Source organism: Dysidea avara, chromosome 11, assembly GCF_963678975.1.
Source record: "Dysidea avara chromosome 11, odDysAvar1.4, whole genome shotgun sequence".
In the NCBI taxonomy this organism is placed as follows: domain Eukaryota; kingdom Metazoa; phylum Porifera; class Demospongiae; order Dictyoceratida; family Dysideidae; genus Dysidea; species Dysidea avara.
Genome location: NC_089282.1, coordinates 13420730 through 13445922, shown reverse-complemented (window position 1 = coordinate 13445922; position 25193 = coordinate 13420730). Strand labels below are relative to the sequence as shown.

The following is a 25193-nucleotide window of genomic DNA, read 5'->3' as shown; positions in this document are numbered from 1 at the left end:
GTGGAGCTGTTTCTGAAACAATGATAATTACATTATTAAGTTTGCAGAAACTACTTTATACCAATAGATGTGGTTCCTTTTCTTGAAATGAGAGTCACATTTTCCTCTAAGTATTTTTGAGACATGATCGGAAAACTAGCCCTTCTTATAGATTTCTGTTTTGCGGTGCATCCACACATAAAACAGCTTGTGGATATTGTATGAGTGTGCTGATAGTTTAAAAAATTATTGTTGGTGGCTACTAGGGTGGATTCAAGATTTATAAACAAGGTGGTATCACAGGTGCAACAAAATTTATAGGGATGGGACTACAAAAGTTCACGCATGTACATGCATGATCCAGGGGCATGCCTTATTCCTTCAGAAATAACAATACGTAATTAATGAACTTGATTAAACATGCGCATTGTGATGATGAAAGTAAGTGATCATCACCCAGTAGTAATGCTTTGGAAACACCAAATCAAAAACAGGACTAAATATATAATATGTGACCCAGTCTGAGAAAAAAAGTCTTATCGCCCATGTTGGCAGATTCAATTTTTCACCGGAACACAAAGCTACATGAATAAACTATCTAATTCCACAATCAAAATCAGCTAGACATGAGTGGTCTGGTTTTGCTGCAGCTTTTCCCAAGCCCAATGGCGATCCGTACGTGCAATGTGGGGCCATAATGGAGCTCTAGTCAGCCTGGGGATGACTGTATGTGGCTGTACAGCTCTGTGGTGTTGAATAAGCACCTCTGCTGTGAATTTCCTTTCATTTTAGCCAATTTTGAGACCTCAATACCCAAAACTTGGCTTAATTCATCCCTACGCCTTCCTTTTCAATTTCTGAATCTTTTCCCAAGCCCAGTGGCAATCCGTACGTGCAATGTGGGGCCTTAATGGAGCTCTGGTCAGCCTGGGAATGACTGTATGTGGCTGTACAGCTCTGTGGTGTTGAATAAGTACCTCTGCTGTGAATTTCCTTTCATTGTAGCCAATTTTGAGACCTCAATGGCCCAAAACTTGGCTTAATTCATGATTCATCCCTATGCCTTCCTTTTCAATTTTTGAACACCAAGTTGTTTAAGGAACAGTCAAGATTGTTGTGTAGATCAAATTACTTTATTAATAGGATCACCAATGATTGGAATAGCTTACCTACTTATGTTGTAAATAGTACCTCAATTAATACTTTTAAATCGTTGTTAGACAGTTATTTACTAGACTCAAGATTTATTTTGTGTAATACTTTGCATTGATCGGGTATACAGGCTATGCCTTTACCCTTATTTAATCATAATCATAATCTTGCCCGCCTTCCAGGCCCCCACCTCCTACCCATTTTGCAGCTCGCCTGATACAGTCAACCTCAGTATCTAAAATGGTGGGAAACTTAGTTGTTGGCTACTTGCACAGTGGATGCTGTGGAAGGTAAGGAATTGGTGTAAAACGTGGGAAAATTTGGTACACATAGCTTCAACCATTGGCGAGCTACAACACACTAAATACTTAAAACCGCCATTTCTTGATACTTTTAAATAGGCGATAAGACCGGTTTTCCCAGACTGGGTCACATATGTATAATTGTGTTTTCAGATTTAGAAACCAATTTGATGCTTGGGTTGAAATGCTTCCATTTGCAACCAAATCATTAATTTTGCGCATCTTGAAATTTAACAATAGCAATTGGGAGCTGCACCCCCAGACGTTCCATACTTGACCAAGCTACACACATTGTTATTGTTATTAGAGCTTCAGTGACCAGCACTGAAGGTCTGATAGATACGTGTGTATACGTGTTCCTTCTTTGATGTAATCAAAATGTGATCATAGTTTTGTATTTATATCCCTTCTACTTTTAGATATAAGATTACAGACTAAGACTTATACCAACATAAACAACTGAAAGTATACACTGACCCAAGTTTCTAAGGAGACGATTGGCTAATGGGAATATGAATGAGTTAGAAAAAGAAATCGATTAATCTTTGGAACATAGATTAATAATGCTAGCAGTCCATTGCTGCACTTTTAGTGCTTTTTCAATATATATCCTACTGAAGCCCTGATCTGACCCCTTGAAATTAAACTGTAAACTGTACCATACTTCAGTATTTATGCTCCAGCTTTAGTATTTATGTGAAAGGTATAACACTTCAATTAGTATGGTGGATGTTTGGCACAATGGTCAGATAGAAGTGTACACACCAGTCAAGATTTCATCTCACACATGCACATAGCTCTTTCTTCCTTGTAGTTTTGAAGAGGTTTAATGAAATCAGTTTGGATGTTTGACTGCTCTATTAGAGTAATTCAGCAGCTTCAACCTTTACTCCTACAACTTTGACCACCATTCATCCATTCAGTGATTTTTAACTCTTTTCTCTATTTTTTTGATGTACGTGTAGCTTCTGCTTGCTTTCTACAAAAGATTTTCTCCAAAAATTGTAAGTGCATGCGCTTAACAACCCAACTTTACAGTATTCTCAGCAAGTTATGATCAACCAGCAAGTTACCGTATAGATGGAAATTTTTAAGGGACAAAACTTTCGTGAGTAAAAACAGCTTCATGAAAATATAACAGTTTGAGGCAGCTATTACCTTTGTAAAAAACAATGTATACAACACATTATAGACTTGTGCATTTAGAAACGTAAAAATATTGTCTTTTAAACCATTCACAAAAGTTTTGTTCCTCTAAAATTCCTGGCTATACAGAGACAAAAGTTACGATTGATTACTTCTTGCATGTTGTTAAAGCACACATCGTTAAAACATAAAATGTACATACTGAATAGGGTCTATTCATGTGAGAAGATATATAGAGCTGAATTGCTCTGTACTTCCATAAGAAAATTAATGAACTTCACCCTCTGTGTGCATCTATCAACTAAGTAAAATGTCTAACAAAATGACCTAAATTTGTGTATGCTAGTTCAAAAATCCATTATCAGTTCAATCCATCACCTCCACTCTGGTTTTATTGAAATATCACTATTCTAAAGCGAGCCGAATTCCTTGGTCCACTTAGCAATTTTTGACCAGGACAAGCAGCTCGTACAACAAAACGATGTGTTCCTACACTCAACCCAGTGTATGTCATAGGACTTGTACCTAAATACACACACATTCTATATAATACCAACTGGATGTGCATTCACATTATACATTGTACATAGCTGGTAGATTATGTAGCTAAACAGCACAGGGTAGTTTTTAGATTGCTCTATATACACTCACATGGTTAAAGTCTTCTGTATTGGATGCTTCCTCAGTCTGCATCTAAACCTGGCATTTGGATCTGATGAAAAGTTGATAGTTACAGTCCCCCCAGGAGCTACACTGATATCATCTATATCAACCCTATCAACACTGCAACCTATAGGGGTTGTATCATACATTATCTATAACAAGTAAATAGGGCTGCTGACTGGAGGGGGGGGGGGGGGGGATTTTGCTCTGGGCCCCACTTTGTAAGGGGCCTCAAGGGGGCCCCACTTTGTAAGGGGCCCCCAGGGACCCCATACAGTAGTAGATGCCCCACAGCTGCTTATCCACGCATAGCTACAATAATACGAACAGTGTAAATCTTCCCTGTAGACTTGGAAGATACATAAGAATGCTCAGTAAGAGGTATCATCCAAGCTCAATGAGATGCAGTGCAGCAGCTGCAGCAAACCATTACTTGTAATATATCCTATAAGGCGCCGATATAGACAGTGTGACTGCTACATAAGATGGAGATACTCCCTCTAATAGAACAGTTGCCCTATTACAGCAGTCAGCAAATATTCAGTCTTAGTAATTGTTAAAACTCAGTCTGCATAGGGTACAGAAATTTCCTAAGTGGTAAGTATTTGGCAGAAAGCTAGCCCTAAAATTCTAACTTGATGATGCCCTAATACACCTAATACAACTAGCTATCCATGTGATAAATTATTAAAATCACTCATATTTAATCTCAATTTTCAAAAATTTTCTGGGAGCAGCCCCCTGGCTTGGGTATGCCATAAGCTATCAGTTAGGAGCTAGTGATTTACTTTTAGTTGTAGTCAGCTTGTTCTTGTAAAATCACTCTTGTGTTAAATCTCAGTCTAATTTTCAAAAATTTCCTGGGGGGCATGTCCCCAGACCCGGTATGTTTTGCATACTAAAACTGTCAATAAGCTCATCCGTTACAGTAGTAGCTTGTAGTCTAGTAGCTGATTAGCTAAGCTTGTTCTTGTAAAATTGTTCTCATATTCTGTCTCAAAGAGTCTAATTTTCAAAAATTTCCTGGAGGTAGGGTCTGCAATCCGAAAAATGTACTTTTATAAATATCCCCCCACCATTGTGGGATGTTCATCATTGTATCCTATTGCTAGATCCACCATGAAACTGCATGGAAGCATAATTGTTGTCTTTACAGAAATATCGATTTTAGTATTTTGCGATGCAAAATTTATTCTTAAAATTTCGTGCTCCACACAAAGGACAGGATAAAACTTGCTACTTATTATCTAGAGTTATTTAGTTAAAAATAAAAGATTCCCGGCACCAGGTTACTTTCTTTCAAAATCAGAAAACAAAACACGAATTTTCGAATCCATACTGTCCTACCAACCAAGACAAACAAAGCCAACTCTTCCTCATAGTGATGTGATAAGGTTGGATGCATAGTCTATCTATGCTGTTAGTCTGGAAAAGATCTGAGACTTCTCACCGTCTGGGTTAACAGTGTCAAAAGTTTTGTGCGTCATTCCAAGGGATTCTCTCAATGGTGCCAAAGTCCTTTCCAGTGCTTCTGATGCCACACTGGTTGCCTAATTTTGTTTAGAATGATGATAGATGATGGTCCAAAATGTTTGGTAGTAGTAGCAGTTGGTGTTTTTGTGATTTCATATGATGCAGTATACCAGCAGCTCACCAGGAGCTCCATGGACCCATCATGAATCGAAAATGAAAGATTTAGTGTTTTTCTCAGTTTGTTTTGGAGTATTTTGCAATATAATAGTGATGTACAGTGATCTAGTAAAGATTTGAAGCTGTTGTTGAGTGTGAGGGGTGGAGTCAATTTGGAGCTGCCTCCCGTGGTACATAGTTTAGAGTGAGGCATGGAAGCTGTTGATGAAATAACAATTGACAACCGCTGCTACCAAATGTCCAGGGACATCTTTGGCCATAGTTTTAGTCAACAATTATTGATAGTTGTGGTTGCAGAAGCACTGGAAATGGCTAGAAAGTAAGACACAATTCTTTAATACTGCAGAAAATTTTGATGCTTGTCACCCATATGGTGAGAAGTGTCAGACCTTTTTCAAGCTAACGGCATAGACAGACTATGCACCCAATCGTGCACCCAATCTTATCGAAACGCTGTGAAGAAGAGTTGGCTTTTCTTGCCCTGGGTGGTAGAGCAGTTTGAAATTGAAAATTCTATCTCTTTGTCTGTTTATTAGTGTTGTTTCAGTTAACTGTAACTAAAACTAAAAGTACTTTTAGTAAGGTGAATATATTTAAGTTAACTAAAACTAAAACTATAACTAAAAACAAATGGATATAATCACTAAAACTATAACTATAACTAAAAATAAATCTATATTATTACTAAAACTAAAACTGTAACTAAAACAAACGTATATAATCACTGAAACTATAACTATAACTAAAATCAAATCTATATTATTACTAAAACTAAAACTGCTTACAATATAGCAAGTTGATCTTATTACTAAAACTGTAACTGCTTGCTAAATGTATTTGATACTACTTCTAACACTATATGCAACTAAAATATCTATATCATATAGTTACGTACATACTATTAAATCTATAACTAATAAATACTGTTTGACCAAAATTCACACTCAGTAATGTAGGTACTAGGTAGTAGTGATGGCCTATAGTATGCTAACCATTTTTGTTAATGGTCACTGTAATTTAATGCTTTTAGCTAATGGCTACATTTATTTTTATATCTATTGTGAATGTTGGTCCATTAGTTATTTGGTACCTACAATGTATACCAATGCATTTTATTTTCTACATTTTACCTTAAATGAAGCTTTGTTCTATTGCCTTGACAGCCTATGTGTATTTGTGAAAGATTTGTTTACTGTTTACTACATGCATACATAGCACACAGGCTGACACAGCAGATTGCACAATTGTGAATTATTTCAATTATTATAGTTGTATCATGCACACATAGACTGAGACTCAGCACATTCCACGCTTGTGCAATGTATTATTGTATGATACTCACCTATGCTCAGCACATTCCAGACAGCGCTATATAAGGAACACCATGCATTGCACATAAGCAGAGTTAATTTTTGAGTTAATCATTAGAGTTGTTACATACTGTTGCTTATATGCTTGTAAGTTCAGTTATAGGCTATAGTTAGTTCTATATCAATTGACACTTCGAAAGACAGTTCAGCACTTAGCAAAAGTACTACGATGAGTGCTGCTATTGGTAGACCAAAAGGAGGAATATGAAATTATTTTAGATTTGATGAGAAGGAAGGTCATAGTGTATGCTTAGTTAAATTGAATTCAGAGGATGAGTCCTTGTGTGGTAAAACTATCAAAGGTAAATTTTCTACTAATTTGAAATTTCATTTAAGAAAGTGTCACACTGAAGAATATAAGCAACTCGAAGAAGAAGAGAAGAAACAGAAGGAAAAACAAAAGCAGAAAGTGAAGAAAAAGAAATGTACTAGTTCATCTTTAATCCAGAAAAGTTTGATAGACATTGAGCAGCATAAAAGGAAATATGAAGAGGAAAGTGCTAAACAGAAATCTATAACACACAAGCTTGCTATATTTATTGGAAGCTCAAATGTTGCCATTAGTCTAGTTGAAAATACAGAGTTTCGGAAATTGATATCTGAGCTAAATTCACGCTATCAAACACCAGGTAGGTCTAAAATTGGAAAAGAAATAGATCAAATTTATTCTAAGTTAAAACATGACATTACAGAATCTCTTAACTTGGCAGAAAAGATTTCATTTTGTGTAGATGTGTGGTCCAAGAAAGGAATGAGCGCCTCTTTTCTGGGTTTGACTGCTCACTATTACCACAGAGAAAAGAAGGTTAAATGTAATGAAGCAATCGCAGTTCGTAGATTTGAGTCACCACATACAGCAGATCGTGTGTCACAGTTGGTAGACACAATATTAGAAGAATGGCATATCCCTTATTATAAGGTTTTCCGCATTCTAACGGATAATGGCAGTAACATGCTGGCTGCTTTTAAGCAAGATGTTCAGCTACACAAAAATGATGAAATGACGGATGAGACGGATGACATATCAGATTTGCAGATAATTGATACACCAGGTATTACTAATGACAACATGCAGACAGATGATGAAATAGAAGGGGAAGAGCCTGTAGCTGAATACACTCTACAAGTAGATGAAAACCAGTCTGGGAATTATGTAGAATGTGAAATGCAGCATGAAATTGCTTTTGCTGGATACCAACATGTGAGTTGCTTTGTACATACACTTCAACTTGTTGTCCATACTTATGATAAATCATTACATTTGAAGACAACGATGGGCAAAGCTCACAAACTGGTAAACAAGATTAACAAATCTGTCAAGGCTACAGAGAAACTCATTAAAATGAGTCGAAAAAAATTAGTCAGTGCTTGTCCCACCAGGTGGAGTTCCACTTTTTTAATGATATCTCGGCTTCTTGAAATTAAAGCATCTGTTGTATCTGTTTGTGAGGAGTTGGGGTGGGAATGTCTGTCGAGTTATCAATGGAAGCAACTTGAATCAGTAGAAAATCTACTCAAGCCATTTGCTCAATACACGACTTTAACATCTGGTGAAGACAATACTACCATTTCATTAGTAATCCCAATATTGCTGGAGCTTCAGATGCACTTAGACGATGAGGTAAGCAGAGTAAAATGTCACACTGTGTCTTATAATACTATAGACACTCATGTAAATACTATCTAATCAAAAACAGCCAAGCTGTAAAAAAGGTGCGGCCCCCAAAAAGGCCATGGTGAAAAAAGATGTGAAATCCAAGGTGGCGGCCAAGAAATGGCTGTGATGGTAGGTTAATGGTAAAACTTTTAATAACGACAATTCAGGTGAATTTGATGCCAAGACCAAGTGGCACAAAATTCACCTGAATTGTCGTTATTAAAATTTTTACCATTAACCTACCATCACAGCCATTTCTTGGCCACCACCTTGGATTTCACATCTTTTTTCACCATGGCCTTTTTGGGGGCCGCACCTTTTTTACAGCTTGGCTGTTTTTGATTAGATATCACTTCTTTTTGTATTTGTATACTGCAAAGCCAGCCTATGGCTGGCTTTGGGGCTTTTTTAACCCATGTGTTTTTTTATTTACCACAGGTAGAAGAAAAGAACTTATAGAAGATTTTTAATACTTCAATTATTTTTGATTTTATTAGCAAATTATATAAATTATATACATATATTTATTACATGCCCATTATTCCCCACAGGATATTTTTTAGCAGCTGATCTCTCTACTGGGTGACTTAAAATATAGCTGAACTATATACAGGATGGTTTCTTTGTAGCTGAACTCTCTACAAGATAAATTCTTCTAGCTGATTTCTCTACACGGTGATTTGTTTCTAGCTGAAGTCTCTACAGGTGATTTGTTTGTAGCTAAACTTTCTACATCCATGGTGGTTTCTTTGTAGCTGAACTCTCTACAAGGTGACTTCTTCTAGCTGAACTCTCTACAGGGTGATTTGTTTGTAGCTGAACTCTCCACATGATGGTTTCTTTGTAGCTGAACTCTCTACAAGGTGACCTCTTCTAGCTGATCTCTCTACAGGGTGATTAGTTTCTAGCTGAACTCTCTGCAGGTGATTTGTTTGCAGTTAAACTCTCTACATGGTGCTTTCTTTGTAGCTGAACTCTCTACATGATGGTTTCTTTGTAGCTGAACTCTCTACAAAGTGACTTCTTCTAGCTGAACTCTCTACCGGTGATTTGTTTGCAGCTAAACTCTCTACATCCATGGTGGTTTCTTTGTAGCTGAACTCTCTACAAGGTGACTTCTTCTAGCTGAACTCTCTACAGGGTGATTTTTTTGTAGCTGAACTCTCCACCTGATGGTTTCTTTGTAGCTGAACTCTCTACAAGGTGACCTCTTCTAGCTGATCTCTCTACAGGGTGATTTGTTTCTAGCTGAACTCTCTGCAGGTGATTTGTTTGCAGCTAAACTCTCTACATGGTGCTTTCATTGTAGCTGAACTCTCCACATGACGGTTTCATTGTAGCTGAACTCTCTACAAGGTGACTTCTTCTAGCTGAACTCTCTACAGGTGATTTGTTTGTAGCTGAACTCTCTACAGGTGATTTGTTTGCAGCTAAACTCTCTACATGGTGCTTTCTTTGTAGCTGAACTCTCTACATGATGGTTTCTTTGTAGCTGAACTCTCTACAAGGTGACTTCTTCTAGCTGAACTCTCTACAGGTGATTTGTTTGTAGCTAAACTCTCTACATGGTGCTTTCTTTGTAGCTGAACTCTCTACATGATGGTTTCTTTGTAGCTGAACTCTCCACCTGTTGGTTTCTTTGTAGCTGAACTCTCTACAAGGTGACCTCTTCTAGCTGATCTCTCTACAGGGTGATTTGTTTCTAGCTGAACTCTCTACAGGTGATTTGTTTGCAGCTAAACTCTCTACACGGTGCTTTCTTTGTAGCTGAACTCTCTACATGACGGTTTCTTTGTAGCTGAACTCTCTACAAGGTGACTTCTTCTAGCTGAACTCTCTACAGGTGATTTGTTCGTAGCTAAACTCTCTACATGGTGCTTTCTTTGTAGCTGAACTCTCTACATAACGGTTTCTTTGTAGCTGAACTCTCTACAAGGTGACCTCTTCTAGCTGATTTCTCTACAGGGTGATTTGTTTCTAGCTGAACTCTCTACAGGTTATTTGTTTGCAACTAAACTCTCTACATCCATGGTGGTTTCTTTGTAACTGAACTCTCTACATGATGGTTTCTTTGTAGCTGAACTCTCTACAAGGTGACTTCTTCTAGCTGAACTCTCTACTGGGTGATTTCTTTGTAGCTGAACTCTCCACATGATGGTTTCTTTATAGATGAACTCTCTATAAGGTGACTTCTTTTAGCTGATCCCTACAGGGTGATTTATTTGCAGCTGAACTCTTTAGGTGGTGATTTCTTTGTAGCTGAACTCTCTACAAGGTGACCTCTTCTAACTGATCTCTCTACAGGGTGATTTGTTTCTAGCTGAACTCTCTACAGGTGATTTGTTTGCAGCTAAACTCTCTACATGGTGCTTTCTTTGTAGCTGAACTCTCTACATGATGGTTTCTTTGTAGCTGAACTCTCTACAAGGTAACTTCTTCTAGCTGATCCCTCTACAGGGCGATTTGCTTGTTGTTGAATTCTCTACACTGTAATTTGTTTGAGGCTGAACTCTCTACATGGCAGTTTCTTTGTAGCTGAACTCTCTACAAGGTGACTTTTCTAGTTGAACTCTATACAGAGTAATTTGTTTGCAGCTGAACTCTCTACATGATGGTTTCTTTGTAGCTAAACTCTCTATAAGGTGACCTCTTCTATAGCTGAACTCTTTACATGGTGTCTAGTTTCTACCTGATCTCTCTACAGGGTGATTTGTTTGCAGCTGAAATCTCTACAGGGTGATTTGCTTGTAGCTGAACTGCTTACATTGTGTCTAGTTTCTAGCTGATCTCCACAGTGTGATTTGTTTGTAGCTGATCTCTCTACAAGTTGATTTGTGTGTAGCTGATCTCTCTGCAGGTTGATTTGTTTGTAACTGATCTCTCTACAGGGCAATTTGTTTGTAGCTGAACTCTCTATAAGGTGATTTGATCTCTCTGCAGGTTGATTTGTTTGTAGCTGAACTCTCTAAAGGGTGATTTGCTTGTAGCTGAACTCCTTACATTGTGTCTAGTTCCTAGATGATCTCTCTACAAGGTGATTTGTTTGTAGTTGATCTCTCTGCACATTGATTTGTTTGTAGTGGAACTCTCAACAAGGTGATTTGTTTCTAGCTGATCTCTCTACAAGTTGATTTGTGTGTAGCTGATCTCTCAGCAAGTTGATTTGTTTGTTGTCGATCTCTCTACAGGGTAATTTGTTTGTAGCTGAACTGTCTATAAGGTGATATGTTTGTAGCTGATCTCTCTGCAGGTTGATTTGTTTTAGCTGAACTCTCTACAGGGTGATTTGTTTCTAGCTGATCTCTCTACAAGTTGATCTGTGTGTAGCTGATCTCTCTGCAAGTTGATTTGTTTGTAGTCGATCTCTCTACAGGGTAATTTGTTTGTAGCTGAACTGTCTATAAGGTGATATGTTTGTAGCTGATCTCTCTGCAGGTTGATCTGTTTTAGCTGAACTCTCTACAGGGTGATTTTTTTCTAGCTTATTTCTCTACAAGTTGATCTGTGTGTAGCTGATCTCTCTACAAGCTGATTTGTTTGTAGCTGATCTCTCTGCAGATTGATTTGTTTTAGCTGAACTCTCTACAGGGTGATTTGTTTCTAGCTTATCTCTCTACAGGTTGATTTGTGTGTAACTGATCTCTCTACAAGCTGGTTTGTTTGTAGCTGATCTCTCTGCAGGTTGATTTGTTCCTAGCTGATCTCTCTACAAGTTGATTTGTTTGTTGCTGATCACTCTAAAGATTGATTTGTTTGTAGCTGAACTCTCTGCAAAGTGTTTTGTTTGTAGCTGATCTCTCTACAGGATAATTTGTTTGTAGCTGAACTCTCTGCACAGTGATTTGTGTGTAGCTGAATTCTCTAGAGAGTGATTTAATTGTAGGTGAACTCTCTACAGGGTGCATGACTTGTTATAGCTGAACTCTCTTTAGTGTGACTTGTATAATGTTCTGAATCTCTACAGTGATATAATTGTAGCTTAATTCTCCACAGGGTGACTTGCTTCTGGCTTAACTGTCTATAAGATTAACTGTTTGCAGCTGAAGTCCCTACAGAATAACTTGTAATGTAATAGAATTCTATAATTGAGTAAATAAATTAGCTGAATGCTCTATTAGGGTGACTGTTCTATTAGAGTATCTCGATCTCGCATTTGCTACACAGAGTTGGCTTTCGAATCATAACTCAGTGGTTTGTAATCCAATTCTTCTATACTACTGCAAGGACTTTCTATGAAGATTATTCCAGCTATACACCGATTTTCAGCTCATTGCTCTTAGCGGTTTGCCTAGTAGGCGTAAAAACTAATACTTTTTTATTACTAAAAATCGATCGCGTAATTGTGACACAGGTTGGGTTTTGTGTCATATCTCCGTGGTCTTAATCTCGATTCCTTTCAAACTACCAAAAGACACTCCTACGATGGTTACTCCATCTACATAGCAATTTTCAGCTCATTCCATGAAGCGGTTTACCCTGTAGGCGTGACAACAAATCGATCTTGTTTTACGCGAATAATCGATCATAACTCCTGAACCATTCATCGGATTTGCACCAAATTTGATGCTAGGATGCGCCTTTGGACTCCCTTTCTGTGTGCCAAATTGCAAGGCGATCGGAGTACGCGTTTGTGTTTTATAGCAATTTTTGCAAGTGTGCGAAAAGACGAAGAAGAAGAAAAATAAAACGAAGAAAAAAAACGAATCTTTGGCCACTCATATCTCGGAAATGGCTTGAGTGATTTCCTTCAAATTTGGAATGTAGACTCCCCTAGCTGGCGGGCAACTCTGCAGCAAATTTGGTTTCAATCGGATAAGCCATCACCGAGATACAAAAGTGTGAAAATGACGTTTTCTTTCTTCCTGTCAATATACTCACGGTGTGGCGCGCCGGCTTCTTGGGCCGCACGACACACTATCGTGTGTCTTGATTGTAATTATTGCATAACACTTGTATAATGCAATTTACTTTCTATTTTATATCTCTACTCAGATTGCAAACAAATCTACCCCAACCATGAATGTTGCTAAAAAGATGTTGGAAGATTTGAAGGAAAGATTTCTTTATGTGACTAATCCAGATGATACAAAATTTGATCCAATTTTTGTAACAGCAACTTTCTTAAATCCTGCATATAAAGAAATATTAGAAGACACCCAAATACAAGCAGCAGAAGAGTGCTTCAAGAAGCTTTGCACACCATCAAAGCCACCTGAATCTCCAAGACAACTGCTGGAAGATGATGATGCTACTTATGTATCAGATGTGGAAGTAGATGAACCTCAGGCAAGTGAGCCTCCGACTAAACGCCCCAAGTTGCTTTCAAGAGTAGCCTTGCTGTTGAAAGAAAAACAAAAATGAAAAGATGACAGAAACAGTACTGCTTCTTTGTCTCCAGAAGAGAAAGAAATTGAGCGTTACAAGCAAGAAAATTTTACATTTGAGCTTGAAGATGATCCATTTTACTTTTGGAATTGTACCACTTATTTCCCTCTTATTGCAGCTGTTGCTTGTGACGTATTATGCATACCTGCTTCAACAGCCCCTATTGAAAGAGTATTTTCTACAAGTGGGGAATCGACATCTGGCAAACGCAACAGACTTACTGATAGCAACTTGGAAAGGGAAGTTCTACTAAGAAAGAATAAGGAATACCTGTGACAGAGATTGCGTCAAATGCACTGTGTTAAGTGTTGTATTAATCTATATTATAAAAAAATTGACAGGTCTTGTAATACAAAGATTTTGTAATACTAAGCTGGAAAAATGGTACTGAAATTATAACAAGAGTTTCATTCACATAAAATATAGTCACTTGGTGCTTACTATTAAAGTTAAACAAGGTTTTCTTATGCACAACTATAACTAAAAGGTTTTCAGATACATAACTAAAACTGTGTCTAAAACTAAAAGGTTTTCAAGTCTTTAACTATAACTAGAACTAAAAGATTTTGATGTACATAACTAAAACTGTAACTAAAACTAAAAGGTTTTCATGTTTTTAACTGTAGCTATAACTAAAACTAAAACAACAAAGAGTAAATAACCATAACTAAATCAATAACTAAAAAGAATTAAGAAAGATTACTGTAACTAAAACTAAAACTAAAATTATTGATGAAACTAGCTACAACTATAACTAAAGCTAAAACTCCATACTAAAACAACACTACTGTTTATTCAAAGAAAGTAACCACCCAGCAAATTATTTGCTTATTACACTGCTTGAAGTTTCTTAGTTTACTAGAGTGGTATATGGAACAGTTAATTGTTTTACAGAGAGTTTAAAACTTAGTAAAACAATTATGTTCCATATACTTAAAGTTACTGATATTTTACTATCAGTATAACTGGGTACAACTACAGTAAAGCAGCTTAACAAATTAGTAAACTAAGAACCTTCAAGCAGTGTTACTGTGTGTACTTTTTAACTACAACAACTCTGGATATGATTTGGCCAAGTAGCAAGTTTCATCTGGTCCTTTGTATGGAGTACAAAATTTTTAAAATAAATTTTGCATCTCACGAGATACTAAAAATTATAATTCTATGAAGACAACAATTGTGCCTCCGGTTTCATTGTGGATCTAGCAATGGGATATTACAATGAACATTCCAAAATAGTAGGGCATTGATTTCTAAAAGTTGATTTTCAGATTGTGGGCCCTACTAGAGGGCATGCCCCCTAGCTTGGTTTGCATGCTAAAACTGTTAATAAGTTTATCAGCAGTCGATGGTTTACTTTTAGCTGTAGTTAGTTAGCTAAGCTTGTTCTTGTAATGTTCTTTTGTCTGTTTTTTTTTAAATTGAAAATTGTAGGTTAAATTTTCCCTGGGCAATAAATCCTCTCGGCGGCCCTGCAAGTAAACTATCAAATTAGTTTAGCATGATATCAAATGTGCACAATAATGATGATGTCATCTCCTGTATATGAAATTCACTACCATATATTTTGCTTATTTCTTATTCTGTACTTACACTTTGTTATTAATCAATGATAATTATAATTACACAGTTGAACCAATATAGATACTAGTATTTATAAAACATGCTAATTTAAAAATGAAGTAGGGATCTATGCGATAAAAGTAGTGAAACAAGAGATGAATGATGTATGCTATTATGGCATACGTACCTCATCATTAGGGCGATCTAGCTTTCCATTAGCCAGCTTCTTGTACCAGCCTGGTGATTGTCGCTTTGCCATTCTGAACGCTACAGACGCCGACACGGATTAACTGATTTATCATTCTTGTTACATGTCTTTTATTACATTTTTAACACCATGTAAGGAAATCCTTCATGAAATAGACACTTTATATTAAAAAGAAACCCATTGGCTATAATGTTAGGCTTTTCATTGGCTAAAATGCTTATGGCAGCCTGGTAAAAAAAATGCTATCGATGGCCAACTCAAAATCAAAAATATGATGGTAAATTAGACATTTATAAATTTTTGAGTTGCACAATAACTGGTAAAAATTTGCTGTGGATAACCATTTGAATGAAAAATATAAAAGACAGTCGGGGCAACCATTACATAAAATTTGCAATTCGCGCATTTTCCGCGCAGAATTTGTGATGGCGGGAATCTGCAGCTATATAAAGGATGTCGCAGGTGGACATGTACCATTTCTAAAGATATGGATTTGCAGCAAATAAACAAAGAGATTTCATCACTTTCTATAATCATCGAAGATGCCAGGAGACATCGTCGATACAAAGCCTTGGTAAAAAGGCACCAGGATCTCGAGCTCGCGCAGCCAGTTGCATACTTGCAGGTACCGAATAAGCTTTTAGCTCTTTGGAGCAAAAAGCGCACATTTCGGACTTGTGGAGGATGCAATAGTGTTTTTAAACACTCTGCGCTAGCTAATTACCGCATCAAGGGCTCTGAAATGGCATTGAAGGTCGGTGTGCAGTCTCTCGATACCAGGCTGCAGAAGGAAACGTCGAGGATAACAAACCTTTTCAAGAAGCACAAAAAGGCAAGCCTCTAAGGAAGCTCGAGAAAGGCTCTACCCACGTAATGGTATTTGAAAACGAGATGGTCCACTTGCCACAGAATGCTTCGAGTACCACAGCTATAGCACTTAAGCTACACGGTAAGGATACAACTGCAAGCAATTAAGCATCATGATATTAAATATTTACAAATACATGTGTTAAATTATAATTGTTGTTAATTCATATCTACACAGAGGGTAAGGAATATGAAGGCTTAGGGCCCAGGCAAAAACTCAACCGGAGGCATCAGATTCAGGAACAGCTGCTGGACTTTACAAGGCCATTAATGATGATTGGTCTACAAGCCATAAATATTGAAATGGTGACAGCTGAAGGGACCCCTGTAAATATTCCGATCGAGCCTCCTGAAACAAGATTAATACAACAAATTAACAATGACGATGACTTGATTCCAAAGATTGCTTACCTGCAATATAAATATGGCATCTCTGCAGAGTGCTATCTTGAGTTAACAAAGATCATCGGTGGACCTAAAGCATACAAAGTTAGTGGTTATTGTAATGCTTATTAAATATCTGTATTTATATGTAGGTAGAGAAGTAAAAGAGGGAAATTGAAACACCAACACTGTCAAAAAGCCCTGGGGATCACGATGGAGCCGAATACAGTTTTAAAGATTTGCTAATGGAAAAAGCAGAGACAGAAGTATGTATCATAATCATAGTTGATTGATAATAAAAATAATTTATTATATAGATCAAGGCATACCCTGGATTCTACACAAACAATAAAATATTCGTGAGAATATCATTGGATGGTGCAAGATTTACTCGCCATTCAACGTATTGTATCTTGTCATTTGCAATATTATCAGGAAGAACAAACATCAGCAACGAGGGTAAGAACTACATATTAATTGATACCTATTGTGATATTAATTTTATTAGATCTTCACACAGTAGCTATCATTAAGGCAGAGGAAAATTACGACAATTTAAAAGCTGGGTTTCAGAATTGCTTCAATGAAATAAATCAGTTTATAGAAAACCCTGAAATAACAATTGATGGAGTCGATTATGAACTGATTTTCTATTTATGCAGTGACTACAAGGCATGGAATATTGTATTCAATATATAAACATGTATAACCTTGTGTGTCTCCTAACCTTAGATGCTCCTTATATTAATGGGACTAAAGCAAGCCAATGGGACGTTTGCATGCTTGTGGTGCAACATAGACAAAGACAACAGGTTACAATCACACATTATTTGTGACTGGATTTTGGAAAACGATCCAAATCGCACATTAGAAGTTTCGAGATAAACGATTTTAAAGAATTGAAGCCAGCATAACTCTCCAAGGATAGCAAGCACGCGTATGAAATTTACACAAAAGATGCATCAATCTGTTACCTTTCAAGCCACTTCCAGTACTTGTAGCTGCTTGTACAGTTTCCCGCCAAATAAGATAGAAAATCTGAGCAGTTGGACGAGCGAAGTAGTATCACGAGTGCTCACAAAGGGGTGGAGGCTGGGGGGTGGCGGGGAGGGAAAAAGATAGGCCTCAAAATGGAGGCAGACCACGATTGGAGTCCAGACACGAGATTACAGGGCTGTGCTGGCTCCTCAGTGGCTGATATGTAGCAAAATGTACAGAGAACACGTCTGGCCAACATTATAAGGCTGTCCACCAGCAAACCACTGATTCTTGCCAAGCCAGGTCCTTCACAAGGCCTGAAACCGCCATTTGGGCACTCCACACCACCCAGAAAAGACGTCTATTAAAACCAGCCTCGTGTGGTTTGAGTAGTGCTGAGGGTCAAAACTTGTAGTACGATAGTGTAGCTATCCACTGGTGGTGTTAGTTTGATTTTGCCTGATGTGCGATTTGGTTCGGTTCTGTAAAATCTGGTCACATTTGATGTTTGTTTTTTAACTTCATTAATGTTATGAAGGCACAATACTTCTTTCCAAGCTCAACAACGAACCATTGAAGCTTTGGTGAGTACTTCACCAACTGAATTAGAGAAGGAGCAAAAGAAAGGGCAGTGCCACCCTCCCCTCCTACATATCCCACTGTCCAATGTCATCCCAGATGAGCTGCACTTGATGCTGCGCATCACAGATGTGCTAAACAGGAATTTAATTCTTGGAACAGTAGCATATGATGCGCAGCATAGTAATGACATTGAGGAGGAACTAGAGAGGCCAATGATTTCAAAGCTAATTGAAAATATTCGAAGCTGTGGGGTCTCCTTCAAAGTATACCCCAAGAAAAGTGGTGAATATGAGTTTACCTCATTGGTTGGCAATGATAAAAAAAAACTACTTGAAAAGTTGCCAAAAAAATTGGTTGATTATCAACCCAAAGACTGTTCAAAAGATGTCAAAGCACTTGGGAGGTAATCGTACATTGAACTGCTTTCACACTATTATTTATTATTCTATAGGGCTTTGCAAATCTGTATGAGACTATAAAAGAAAGCCATGTGTCAGTAAATACACCTAGAATTGAAAAGATGGTATGAATTCTACTAGCTATTGGATGTTTAATAGTATACTAGACAATCTATATAGGGCAGTGATTGGGTAGATGATTTTTTAAAACTGAAAAAAAAATGTGATGGGTATCAGCCAGGCAACATAACTCCTTATATTCACACCCTTGTTAAACATATTCCCGGCTTCATTAGAGAACACAGGTCTATAATGTTGTTTAGTTGTCAAGGTAAGCTGTGTGTTGTGGCATGAATAATGGCTTACACATTGCAATTGATATAGGAGTCGAGAAGTTGAACGATGACACTAAAAAAAACTATTTTAGAAAAAGTAATAGGCACGAGCCAGCATCATATATGCTAAAAATACAATACAAAGCGAATTCATTAAAGTGCCATGCAAGAAGAAAACGAGCCTACACGTAAGTCATCATTAAATGTACATAACAACATAACTACATAAAACTGTTCTTTGATAGAAAACAACGCGGCACAACAAAGAGACAAAGGATGAACAATACCAATTAATTAATGAACATTATGCATGCTCAATTTTATTATTATTACTGTGTAAGCCACAATTTTACATATTAAAAAAGCATACAATGTTATGTATTTTAATTGGGAAAGGGATAGCCATATACGTACCATAGCTGAGAAACATACTTCACAATACACAAAATGTTTACATTCAGCAAGCTAAGAGACAGTAATATTTTCTGGTGGTTAAACAATGTGGATTAGACAAAAAATAACTATTAAGGCTTTACAGCACAAGTGCATAAGGCTTGTCGGACACCTAGTCCTACAGCCCATTTAAAGATGTGTATGTTTCATAAGTTACAGACAAGAGAAAGAATCCATCGTTGAGTCTAGACAGTCTTGAAGCTGCAGTGATCCGATTTATGAATGGCTAATGCAAGAGCTGATACATGCAAGGGGATATATGATGCATACATATTATATACAAAGTGTGAACAAACGTATGTTCAATTGTATAGTTCTCTTGTTAGAAATGCAGACTACATACTGTCCCCACCAACCAGAATTCTGATGTGCCCAGTAAGGTAAGTCACACGCTAGTATCACAATTTAAATATCTAGTGACATCAAGAGTACATAATATTTATATGTGGGAGAGTATCTAACTTGAATGCATTCACCAAACACCCTGTGTAAAGTAACAGCTCAGCATTTTGTAAGAACAAAGGTTTTGCCCTCATCAACACAAATCAACAGTTCTCTATTTCCAGTGAAGGTGATGATTTGATGAAAGGTGAACTTTGGTGAACCTTACACAGGGTGTTTGTACAGGCCATACTGAGTGTTAGATACTCTCCCCATATCAAGACACACGGTAGTGTGTCGTGCGGCCCAAGAAGCCGGCGCGCAACCCCGTGAGTATATTGACAGGAAGAAAGAAAACGCAATTTTCGCACCTCCGTAGCTCTGTGCTGCCTTGATGAAACAAGACGATTTTTGCTGTGGACACTGCCTCCACCTTCAGTACTCCACATTCCAAATTTGAGCGAAACCGCTTCAAGCGTTCCCGAGATATGCGACTTCAAAAATTGGCTTAGTTTCTTCGTTTTTTCTTCTTCTTCTTCTTATTTTTCTTCCTCTTTTCGCACACTTACAAAAACTGCTATAAAACGCGAACGCCATATCCGATCGCCTTGAAATTTGGCACACAGAAGGGGGGTATAAAGGCGCATCTCTGTACCAACTTTGGCTGGAATACGATAAACAGGCAAAGAGTTATGAGCGATTAATCACGAAAAATAACACCAATATGTTGTCACGCCTACAGGGTAAACCGCGTATGGGAAGAAGCTGAAAATCGGTGGGTGAATAGGTTAACTATTGAACCTCAAACCTTTTGTGATTTGAAAGAAATCGAGCTAAACACCAGGAAGATACAACGAAAAAACCAACAGTGTGTAACAATTACGCAATCGAGATTAGCTAATAAAAAACGACTGCTTGCCACGCCTACCAGGTAAACCGCTTGGGGTAATGCTTTGAAAATCGCTGTACAGATGGAGTTATCATCTTAGAAAGGCTCTTCAATGGTGTAGAAGAATCAGACTTAAAGCCACGGAGTTATAACACGAAATCCAACTTGGTGTAGCAAGTGCGAGATCGAGATACTCTAATAGAGCAGTCATCCTAATAGAGCAGTCATCCTAATAGAGCAGTCACCCGAAGAGAATTCAAGAGATCAGTTAGAAACAAGTAACCTGTATAGAGATCAGCTACAAACAAGTCACCCTGTAGAGAGATCAGCCACAAACAATTCACCCTGTAGAGAGATCAGCTAGAAGAAATCACCTTGTAGGGAATTCATGCAACTATAGAAAGAGATAATTCAGCTAGAAGAAATCACCTTGTAGAGTTCAGCTACAAAGAAACCACAATGTAGAGAGTTCAGCTACAAACAAATCGCCCTGTAGAGAGATCAGCTAGAAGAAGTTACCTTGTAGAGAGTTCAGCTACAAAGAAACCATCATGTAGAGAGTTCAGCTGCAAACAAATCACCTGTAGAGAGTTCAGCTACAAACAAATCTCCCTGTAGAGAAATCAGCTAGGAGAAGTTTCCTTGTAGAGAGTTCAGTTACAAAGAAACCACCATGTAGAGAATTCATTTACAAACTAGTGACCCTGTAGAGACATCAGCTAGAAGAAGTTACCTTGTAAAGAGTTCAGCTACATAGAAACCATTCTGTAAAGAGCTCAGCTGCAAACAAATCACCTGTACAGAATTCAGCTACAAACAAATCACCCTGTAGAGGGATCAGCTAGAAGAAGTCACCTTGTAGAGAGTTCAGCTACAAAGAAACCACCATATAGAGAGTTCAGATGCAAACAAATCACCCTGTAGAAAAATCAACTACAAACAGATTACCCTGTAGAAAGATCAGCTAGAAGAAGTCACCTTGTAGAGAGTTCAGCTACAAAGAAACCACCATGTAGGGAGTTCAGCTAGAAGAAGTTACCTTGTAGAGAGTTCAGCTACAAAGAAACCATCATGAAGAGAGTTCAGCTGCAAACAAATCTCCCTGTAGAGAGTTCAGTTAGAAGAAGTTACCTTGTAGAGAGTTCAGCTACAAAGAAACCATTCTGTAAAGAGCTCAGCTGCAAACAAATCACCTGTACAGAATTCAGCTACAAACAAATCACCCTGTAGAAAGATCAGCTAGAAGAAGTCACCTTGTAGAGAGTTCAGCTACAAAGAAACCACCATGCAGGGAGTTCAGCTAGAACAAGTTACCTTGTAGAGAGTTCAGCTACAAAGAAACCATCATGAAGAGAGTTCAGCTGCAAACAAATCTCCCTTTAGAGAGTTCAGTTAGAAGAAGTTACCTTGTAGAGAGTTCAGCTACAAAGAAACCATTCTGTAAAGAGCTCAGCTGCAAACAAATCACCTGTATAGAATTCAGCTACAAACAAATCACCCTGTAGAGAGATCAGCTAGAAGAAATTACCTTGTAGAGAGTTCAGCTACAGTAAAAAGAAACCACCATGTAGAGAGTTCAGCTGCAAAGAAATCACCCTGTAGAAAATTCTGCCACAAACAAATTGCCCTGTAGAAAGATCAGTTAGAAGAAGTTATCTTGTAGAGAGTTCAGCTACAAAGAAACCACCATGTAGAGAGTTCAGCTAGAAGAAATTACCTTGTAGAGAGTTCAGCTACAAAGAAACCATCATCTAGATAGTTCAGCTGCAAACAAATCACCTGTAGAGAGTTCAGCTACAAACAAATCTCCCTGTAGAGAGATCAGTTAGAAGAAGTTACCTTGTAGAGAGTTCAGCTACAAAGAAACCATTCTGTAAAGAGCTCAGCAGCAAAAAAATCACCTGTACAGAATCCAGCTACAAATAAATCACCCTGTAGAGAGAACAGCTAGAAGAAGTTACCTTGTTGATAGTTCAGCTACAAACAAATCACCCTGTAGAGAGATCAGCTAGGAGAAGTTGCCTTGAAGAGTGTTCAGTTACACAGAAACCACCATGGACAGTTCTGTAATAAATATATGTATTATATATATAATTTGTACATTTACTGATTAAATCAGAAATATTTAAGGTACATCTGCTTCATCTTTTCTTCTTCCTGTGGTAAAGAAAAAAAGATAGGTTAAAAAAGTCCCAAAGCAGGCCATAGGCCAGCTTTGGGGTATACAAATACAAAAAGAAGTGAAATCTAATCCAAAACAGCCAAGCTGTAAAAAAGTGTGCGGCCCTCAAAAAGGCTATGGTGAAAAAAGATGTGAAATCCAAGGTGGCGGCCAAGAAATGGCTGTGATGGTAGGTTAATGGTAAAAATTTTAATAACGACAATTCAGGTGAATTTTGTGCCAATTGACCAAGCGGCATCAAAATTCACCTGAATTGTTGTTATTAAAATTTTTACCATTAACCTACCATCACAGCCATTTCTTGGCCGCCACCTTGGATTTCACATCTTTTTTCACCATAGCCTTTTTGAGGGCCGCACACTTTTTTTACAGCTTGGCTGTTTTGGATTAGATAAATATTATGTACTCTAGGTTACATATTAAAAATAAAAATTTAAAATACCTTGATCTTTGTGAAGAAAAGCTTTGATATCAACATATTCATATACTCAAGAGGAGTTCGAAAAAATCATTCTTTAATTCCAGTAGATCAAAGGAAACAAAAGTTATGTTGTTTGTTTGCATCGAATTGAAGCAATAGTAGGTGATCAATTTTTTTTCATTGATTTCGTCTTTTGTGGTGAAAAGGTAAGCAATGTATTCCCCCTATCATGGCAAACGTAATGGTGAAAAGTTTAACTCTGTATACCATTGTGTTCATAAGTTACAACCGTTTTAGTAAGCAGCTGTAATTTACTTTCCCTAACTTGCTATACAAATCGATCTTTCTGTTGCTGGGCTATAAATCTAAACGTTCTCAGGATATATGAGGCTGCAACTTCATGTCACAGCATACACTTGGATAAGTATATATCTAGTGTTGTTTTAGTTCTAAGGAACTAGAACTAAATCTAGTTTTAGTACAGCAATTTAATTCTAGTTCTAGTACACTAGAACTAAACTAAAATTGTGGTCTATTTTAGTTCTAAAACTAAAACTAAACTAAAATTCTTTCAAGTTTTGGTTCAAAAACTAGAACTAAACCACAACCTTTAAAACTTTTAGTTCAAGAACTAGAGCTAAGTAAAAGGTTTCTCAAGCAATCCTACATAAAAGGGTGTTGTACACTATAACCACTTAACACTTTTCTTTGAAGATGGTGATGCCTGAAAATGCCTGCAAATGCTACCATAAACATTGTCAGAGGAGGTTGGACATGCACACATGAGTGCATACATTTTGTATTGAAAGTTTAACCAAGCGTCCACGAAAGTTTTCACAAATATTCGAGAGTGCACTTCAAGTTTAGTCTATTCAGCCGGTCAACCCCATTCAACCCCACTACTCCAGGCACGTAAATTTCTTTTGAAATCTACAGGATCATGTGTGTAAGCATTCGCTGGGTGGAATCCATGTGTAATACTATAGGAACGCCTTATGTACGTGTATTTAAACACAATGATTGTCGAAGAAAACAATGTGCATGCTAACAAGGCCTCTCAGAGTATTGAAAAAGAAGAGCGGACGCCGCTAGTTTGGCCTTACAGAGAATCGAAAAGAGAATTAGAAACTCACACACCCGCCTTGCAATAAGAATTTGCTGTTCATCTTAAAAAGCACAAGGTAACATGATGTGGATATTGCATGCTAAACATTTCTTCTATCACTTACTCCTTGTCATATATAAGAATTATGCAATTAACAGAAATAAATTTCAGAAGTGTTTGTATCGTGTCCAACCTCCTCTGAAACATTGCTATTCAGCATTAATTCTGCCTATTTAGGTTATTTAAGCTCAGTTCTATTAGAGCATTTGTTCATTTGTGCACAATGGTAAGTGGAAATAGTGTTGAACATCAAAACACCAAATCTAAAGTTTCTGTAAGTTTAGGGGGTGCTACCAAGGTTAGTATATGTCTAACACTAAAACTAACATTAACTAAAATGAAACTAATACTAACTAAATTACAGAAATATGGGGTACCAGAACTAATACTAACTAAAACTTTGGTGGAATTGGGGCACTAGAACTAAAACTAACTAAAACTATGGTAGAATTGGGATACTAGAACTAAAACTAACTAAAACTATGACAGAATTGGAGTACTAGAACTAGAACTGAACTAAAATGAATTTGCTGTACTAAAACAACACTAATATATATAGCTAAGTATTTAATACAATGGAATTTGAAAAATGTGTCAGATCTTGCCAGGTAAAGTATTTGATCTCTCAGCATGTACGTATGGAAATGTAGGCACTAATACCTGTGCAGTGATCTGTCCTTTAAAATGATCTATTTTCTCTTTGCACAGAAATCAGTTCAAGTGGCTCCCTTGTGAGGTAAAGCTGAAGGAGGGGTTAGCTACCTTGTCGAAGACTGAGTTGAGGTAATGGATGGATACAAGCTGAGACACAAGCATAGATAGTGCGTTGCAGGCTTTTATTTTTACTACAAGCTAAATGTATTGTTCACTCCGAGTAGCCTCACGAGACTATACACTAAACCATAACCACCCCGATTAAACAACAGTGCAGTACTAGCCAAACAAAACGTGTCAACTTACTAAAAATGTAATTTCTTTGCCTCAAGTAGAGCGATTAAATGCCGTAGACGATCAGGAAGAAGTCTCACTTCCATGTTCCACTAGGTTCCAATCTAACACCGTAAGCGCCATCAAGCGCACTGG

General features: G+C 37.4%; 1 protein-coding gene and 3 long non-coding RNA genes across 4 annotated transcripts; 3 read left to right on the top strand and 1 right to left on the bottom strand.

Moving 5' to 3' along the window:
- The first annotated feature begins 5083 nt into the window (after positions 1 to 5083).
- On the top strand, positions 5084 to 13580 carry LOC136237690 (zinc finger BED domain-containing protein 4-like). Its single transcript, XM_066027905.1, has 4 exons — positions 5084 to 5211; positions 6482 to 7883; positions 12912 to 13209; positions 13423 to 13580. The coding sequence occupies exons 1-4, from the start codon at positions 5084 to 5086 to the stop codon at positions 13578 to 13580; spliced, it is 1986 nt and encodes a 661-aa protein (XP_065883977.1).
- Positions 13581 to 15155: 1575 nt separating this feature from the next.
- Positions 15156 to 25193, bottom strand: LOC136238028 (uncharacterized). Its single transcript, XR_010692725.1, has 3 exons — positions 25071 to 25193; positions 16354 to 16417; positions 15156 to 16291 (listed from the first exon to the last, which is right to left on the bottom strand). It is a non-coding gene; the product is annotated as an uncharacterized lncRNA (long non-coding RNA).
- Positions 16009 to 16992, top strand: LOC136238030 (uncharacterized). Its single transcript, XR_010692727.1, has 4 exons — positions 16009 to 16431; positions 16479 to 16592; positions 16644 to 16785; positions 16835 to 16992. It is a non-coding gene; the product is annotated as an uncharacterized lncRNA (long non-coding RNA).
- On the top strand, positions 17563 to 18983 carry LOC136238029 (uncharacterized). Its single transcript, XR_010692726.1, has 5 exons — positions 17563 to 18289; positions 18338 to 18409; positions 18465 to 18615; positions 18669 to 18807; positions 18865 to 18983. It is a non-coding gene; the product is annotated as an uncharacterized lncRNA (long non-coding RNA).